This window comes from Canis lupus, chromosome 6, assembly GCF_011100685.1.
Source record: "Canis lupus familiaris isolate Mischka breed German Shepherd chromosome 6, alternate assembly UU_Cfam_GSD_1.0, whole genome shotgun sequence".
Classification (NCBI taxonomy): Eukaryota; Metazoa; Chordata; class Mammalia; order Carnivora; family Canidae; genus Canis; species Canis lupus.
The window spans coordinates 61,420,720-61,427,851 of NC_049227.1; the positions used below are offsets into that span (position 1 = coordinate 61,420,720).

At 39.1% G+C, this 7,132-nt stretch overlaps 1 protein-coding gene across 3 annotated transcripts in view; it reads right to left on the reverse strand.

Moving 5' to 3' along the window:
* Nucleotides 1–612: 612 nt before the first annotated feature.
* The window catches only part of LMO4 (LIM domain only 4), a 17,380-nt gene continuing 10,860 nt past the window's right edge, over nucleotides 613–7,132 (reverse strand). For all 3 annotated transcript variants that reach the window (XM_038541460.1, XM_038541463.1, XM_038541462.1), the window contains exons 3-5: nucleotides 6,825–6,921; nucleotides 6,247–6,402; nucleotides 613–1,413 (exon numbers count right to left, since the gene is read on the reverse strand). In XM_038541460.1, coding sequence (XP_038397388.1) covers nucleotides 1,405–1,413; nucleotides 6,247–6,402; nucleotides 6,825–6,921 — 262 coding nt within the window. In that variant the 3' untranslated portion in view covers nucleotides 613–1,404. The remainder of the gene's footprint in view (nucleotides 1,414–6,246; nucleotides 6,403–6,824; nucleotides 6,922–7,132) is intronic.

Consider the following 7,132-nt stretch of genomic DNA (forward strand, 5'->3'; position numbering starts at 1 on the left):
GCAGAGGAGTGTAAGAGCAAAGCAAAATAAACAAATCATACAGCAGACCACAGGAGTCTAAAAGCTCACTAGGAAATGGCTGCTTCACCCATTGAGGAGGTTGTAAAAGAGCTCTGGGTCCCTAAAAACTCACGGAACTTCAAAATATGTACAGGTATGGTTTAGAAATGCTATTTCCTTCAAAAGCCATAAACTCGGTGAAGAGAACAAGATGGTTATGCCACATTCTCTAGCATGCTTTTCATCAATACCCAAGGCTTTCCTATTGAAGAGAGAATGAACGGAACAGCTGAAGAATCGAACAAATATTTATATGTAAACACAAAAGATTCACTGTGATATAGGAGAAGTGCAATGAAGTGCTTAAGTTACCAGAATATTCTGAGCTTATAAAAAGGACTCCGTTAGAAACATTGCTTTGTAGCCTTGCCAAAACTGGCATGGTTAAGTAATTCGAAGAAAACCTTACTGGCCCAGAGCTAAATAAATATACACACCACCTCCCTCGACCCCTAAGATTCAAAGTGAAGTTGGTATCAAACAAAAAAACTACTAAATTTTTCCAAAATACAGAAGAGAAAAAAGCAGTGTTTAAATCCAAACTCCATCGAATATTTTTTCTTTTAAGTTTTTATTATTTAAATACACCATACTAGAGCAAATGTCTCTGAAAATATCACAAATAAAAGATTTTTTTTTTTCTTCATTCAGCAAATTAGAAGTAGGGGGAAATTTCTACACAGTAGCTGCTAGGAGCCTGATTTTTTTTTCCAATTTTTTTTCTTTTTTTTCCATTCTTTTTTTTTTTTTCCTTTGCCATGGAAGTAGCAACATTAGGACGAAAACACTTACATGCATACATACATTGTATTTTACAGAGATACAATAAAAGTGTCTGTGATAGAATATCACAAAAGCCACATCTCTTTCCTTTATCTCATGTTCAGTTTTGATTGAAACACATTTCCTTACAACACTTAAATATACAAAGAGCAAATAGAATGTTGTTAAGGTAAAACACAGGGTACAAACTCTGGCCAGTGCCCTGCTAATTGTTAATGAGGGTAGAAAGCAGATTTGAATGCTTCTTTTAATTAGCTTCATTAGTCATTTCCCTCCTCCCAAGCTCCCTCCCCCCCCCAAAGATGTCCTCCGGTGGATCTTTTTTCATTTTCTCTACAGTCTCCCATTAGCCCAGGTTCATGGAGTCCTTAATGTTCATATTCAGTCATTTTAATACACCAATAAATGCGGGAAGGGCAATCAACACTAAGGAAGGTGCGATGCATGGAGCTGGCACTGGTGCTAGCTACAAAGGTGACTTGTCTACCGAAGACGCATGGGATCCACCTGTGATGAACAAAATCTGAGATGAAGGCACGCATTCTGCATTACTCTGACCTTTTAGCAGACCTGCAAGAAATAAAAACGGGCATCTTAGCTAAAATGCTAAATGTGAGATATTAAACTCAAACATGACTGCTTTTGTCTCCTCTACATTCACTAATCTTCTTTTATTAGATTACTTTCCAACTGTGACTTGATGGAGGCTTTCTACGCTACTTACTCCGGCAGTGAAGAACTAAAGCATAACGTTTTCTGCAGTTTTACTAGCAGAGAAAATGAGACAAGAAATGGACTTGCAGAAAGTTTCTGGTGTAAAGTTCTACAATGGATTGCTTAACTCTCTTACAAAGCAAGTTTCTTTCTTTTTTTTTTTTTTAAGATTTTATCCATCCATTCATGATAGACACAGAGAGAGAGGCAGGCAGAGACACAGGCAGAGGGAGAAGCAGGCTCCATGCAGGGAGCCTGACGTGGGACTCGATCCCTGGACTCCAGGGTTGTGCCCTGGGCCAAAGGCAGGCGCTAAACCGCTAAGCCACCCAGGGATCCCCAGCAAATTTCTTTCTTGAGAGAATGGGTTACACCCGGCCTAGCACTGGTATCTTAAATGCACATTCAGAGCCAAGTGCCCTGCAAAGAAGTTTTGGGTTAATATGCTCAACTGCATAACCTTTGGCAAAGTTACTCTGTGTCTCAGTCCCCTCATCTCTAAAGTGGGGATAATAAGGCTGTTATAAGGATTGTATAATATAGAGAGAGCCCTCTCAACAGTGCCTGGCATGTAATAAAAGCCAAACCAAATACTAGCAGTTACTATTCTGATAGCCCCATGACCTTCTCAACCTAAAGGTATGTGTCTGAATGCATGTGTATGCAGACATATGGATAAAGGTACACAGACATACGTACGTACATACGTGCACACTCACATACATACAAATGTCCGGAAACTGCCGTTCACTGAGGATTTCCTATCTGCCACATCAGTTAATATTACATAAATATTGTAAATATATGAATCAAACATATGTAATGACTTATGCTCAATTAAAAAACATAGTTCAAGGGAAGTCTAACTTCAATGTCTGAGTGAGAAATGATAATCCACACAGTCATCAAATACAATCTGTTTGCAATTACCAAAATGAAATAATATATATTAGGTTTTTACGATTTTTAAATGACATTTTGAGCTTTGCAGGAAGTTCTCGTTTCACCCTTTCCCTAACTTACTAAAAGCCTGAAGTCTATTAGGAACTGCAACCCCCTACTTCCAAGCTAATTAAAGTGGTGGAGACTTAATTCCCCAGAGTGGAAGCTCAGTGTGAGAAAGGTAATTTGTCTGTCCAGAACAAAGATGCGGCGGCAGCCAGCGAGCATATTTAATAAATGAGCATCAAATGTCCTCTACGATGGACACACACAACACCAATTATATAACTACGGGGGAATTGCAAAGTGATACGTAAACTAGAACACTTGCTAAATTTTCCTCCAACTAAAGAGAGGTGAGCTCGTATTTGACTGAAAAGCACAGAAAATTCTAGATGGAACCGCCACTCTTGAATGGAAGAAAGAAATCCAGAACAGGCAAAAATCAGAATAGAAAAAAAAAAAATAGCCACAACATCTGATTGTATTTACATAACTCTCCAGAAGGCAATATTCTGAGGATGGCCAAGCCTCCTTTAAAAGATATAGGCTATAAAATTTTGTAGATCCTTGAACACTAGTGGTCTGAGACTTCACTCAAGACACTACAGGATTTATAAACTTAAAATTATTTTTTCTCAGACTATACCAAACCCAATGATGTAGAACAACTAGTAGACTACACATCCCAGACACTGGCAACAAATTTCAGGAGAATCTGAGTTTAAAGGGACCTATACTTTCTATACAATTAGCCGCCTTCTTTAAAGACAAGGTGTACAAATAATCAACTCATTACTTTTAAGCCAGTGGATGCTTGGCCGTATTTATCATGCAGCATGCACTAAAAACGTAATCGGTTCAGTGAATAGAAGGAAAACAGCCAAAATTGATGTCCAATTTTCCCTACCAAAAATAAGGAGAACGAGGAGAGAGAAGAAAATAATGAAGTGGGGCCGTTTGTCATCTCTCCCCATCTCATCTCCTCCAGAAAAGAAATGCCATGGGGTTTTGGGAAAATAACTGTAAAGCATTCTCCAGGTCCAAAAAGCACTTTACATTCCACCAGGAAGTGTGTCTTCATGACCTCCTTCCCCTTGCTCTCCGTCTGTTTACTATCTCTCTGGACCAAGTTCAGCTCACCCCAAACCTTTATTTACAAAAACCACCTTGTGAATTGACTGTGCTTGTGGCGAGCCGAGCACCGAGGGCAAATATGTGAGACATTTATGCCAACAGGGAGATGTTCTTAATTAACATCACCCCCCAAACACAGCTTCTTACCAATGTCTGACAAGAACATAATCCTGAAGTTATACTTCCTATGCCTTTTAAAAGCTATTAATTTTGGAAAGCCACCCGTCTATTTTTGGCTTCCAACATTCAGAAAGTATATATACCAGTTGCCTACTGGTTGCCTACTACATTCTGTGATCCAAAACGAACATGCTACCTCTCCCATCCTGAGAAAGGTGTGGAAAACAGAAGATTGATCTGAAAGGCACAACACATGCAATCTTATAAACATGCAAGCCAGATGTTTCTCTACCTTTCCTCCCTAAAACCTCTCCACTTATGTCACCTTGTATCCAATGAGTCAGTAGCGTGAGACCCTGCTTGTAATCTGCCCTTTGCACTGAGTCCGGAGCAAATGTGGCTATTGCCTGTACTCAGGACTGCATGGTTTGCTACGTTTTCCATCTTGTCTCCACACCTCTGAATCCTCACGCTACACGTTGGTGAGCTCTAACAATCATTTCTTATTCTCTGTCAAGTCAGGGAAAGAAATGGTATAGAACCAGCAACAAACTTAAGATCTAATTTGCTAAAAATTAAGCTTTTACATGGGAGGGGAAAGAGATCAACCATTTCAACCAAAATCAGCACATTTCTTTTTTCCACTCACCCCCCCCTACCCAATTCCTCTGCTTTTTTTTGGCTGCCAAATAGAACTGCAAATGGCTTTGCCTTTGAACTGAAATGGTTATCTCAGAATATTTGTTACCTTTTCCCTTATTCTCAACTCTGCCCTATAGATTCACTTCATTACAGTTCAAACCATAAAAATCTTAAGTATTTATATGTGCTGGCATTCCTTAAAGAAGCTCAAAATGCCTCATGGATGTTGACTGATGAATCTGCAACAAAAAATCAGACTTCTGTTCTTAAAATGGTATGCTAGGTAGCTTCTCATATTAGAAAATTAAACAAAGTGTGCATATTTTGATATAATTGGCACTTAATAAAGAAATGAAAAATATAGTTAACCTTATCCCATAAATTTGAGTAAGGGAAAAATGTTAAAAAAAAAAAATCAGCATTAAAATGTGGCAGTGTAATTTTAAATGGTTAAAAGTTTTCAAATATTAGTCATTTTCCCCACACACGGCATTAAGAAAATGCATTACAGAAGACAAAGAAGCCTAATATTTTTTCCTGAGACTTCTGAAGCTTGCTAAATTCCTATTTGCAGATAAATGTTGTTTTTTTTGTGTGTGATCCTCACAACAGACATTAATGAAGTTCCTATTGTAAATCCATAAAGAATTACCAAGTGAAGTGTGCACTTTTTGTTTCAATGCAATAACTCAGTGCTGTGTGATTGCCTGGGTTAATGATGAAAAAGTCAAACATACTATCAGAGCTGATGGAAAAATCTATCACCAATCTGAAATTAAAATTCATCTGTGGTCAATAAGATTTAATATCCATGCAAGTGGCGCTGTAAAGAGTAAATGAATCAATGTCATCAATACATAATCAGTATGAAATATGATGTGAATAAAATTATGCGCACGAGTCATACATTTCACTCTTTTCTGGGCCAGTGTGGAATGAACAGTCTCTTAACTGAAGGTTGACAGTAATTGTTACAAATTAGGCACAGCAGTTATCAAAATGCACTCACTTGCATAGCTATAGGACTTATTAAGGAGATTAAAATAGATCTAAAACTATCCAGTCCTGGGGGGTGCTGGTGCTGGACAACTGTTGATCGCCATCTTCCCTCTGAAGTGATTTGAACAACTGTATAAAATTTCCTCACTCTTCACTTTTAACTCGGATCCAAAAACTTTCCAGTTGTGCATCAACATACTCTTTAATGGAGCGATTAGGAGCCCAAAGAGATTAGCCCTAAACCCTAGACCTAAAAGACCCAGAACTTCGTTGTTTTAAAAGTCTTAACTCATTCAAATTTTATGGGAGTATACCAGGCAACAAAAATGCCCTCCCCTGAAATTACAGAATGTTTGTAAAACTGGTCTTCTCACAATAAGAGTAGGATAAATTGGGTTTGGAAGGGAGGTGTCCGGACTGGTTTTATTAATGCAGAAATCACGCTTTCACGACAAAGACATTTTTTCCCTTTTCCTAACATAAATGTCCGAATTTTCCTCCCACAATAACCTAGTCACATCGTATTCCTGAATTTCAAAGTTGTCAAGTGGGATAAACAACTGGTTATACAGAAGTTTTATGCTTGGACTTTGCATGTGGTAATCCTCCGTTCAATACCAGGGAAGCTACAGATATAATGAAGTCAGGAATTTTTTTTTTTTTTTTTAACTACAACAGATTCACAATGTAATCAATCGACACTCCTCTATTTCTGAAGCCTGTCCGTAGGAATAGTCTGCATTTCCTTAAAAGGGCACACAAAAACACAAGCACCCAGGGAAACTCCCTTGCAGGGTGAACCTTCCAACTCGCTCTAATAAAGCTTATTAGCAACTGCTAGGTATTCACCTTCTGGTCTGGCAGTAGTGGATTGCTCTGAAGTGAATTCAAATGGCCATTGATGAGAGCTGTAGGTCTATCATGTTCACAAAATAAACTGCCATTGATGTAGTGAAACCGATCTCCTGGGACCAGGCGATTCCGGCAGGTAGAGCATGTAAAACACTGAAAGGGAAAAGCAAACCCACTGAAAACAAGTACAAATTAAGCCTTTTTTTTTTGTCACAAGTTTATAAACTGTTCTTAAGCAAGTATCTGTCAAGTACAGAGCCACTTAGGGTTTAGTGTTTTTCTTCCTTCGACAGGATTCCGGAAAACAGTAAAAGCCCAAATGCAATAAACTGGATCAGGCTAGAGGGGGAAAGAAACCAGTACATGTGTGCTTATGTGGTGTGGGGTGTGTGAGTGTGTGTGGGGGGGGGGGGGGGAGGGCAAGTATGCAATAATCACTGCCAAGCTACAACTTCAGTAGATGCCTTTAGTGTCTACAGCTTGAGAAAACCAGAGTTCACACTAAGGAGAAATGCTTTGTCTCCACGTAGGAAAGGTAGGATTCTTTTTAAAAAGACAGAAGGAGCAACTGCTACCTTAAGATGATACACATTGCCTTGGGCCCTCATGACGAGTTCGCTCGCAGGAATCGACTGTCCGCAAGCGCTGCAAGCACCGCTATTCCCAAATAACCTGAAACAAAGATGATGGGTGACACCAATGAATAATCCTAAACCAAAGAAAAAGAAAGAAGAAATCCCCTGGCCTCTGGCCCTCCCTTTGGAATGCATTCGACAGAGGCTGAATTCTTACTCAGGCCTCGGACTTTTATGAGTGATTTACATAATCCGGGAAAAATCCGGGTTGGGGTCGCAACTAACTTCTGCCTACCGCAGAGGAAGAG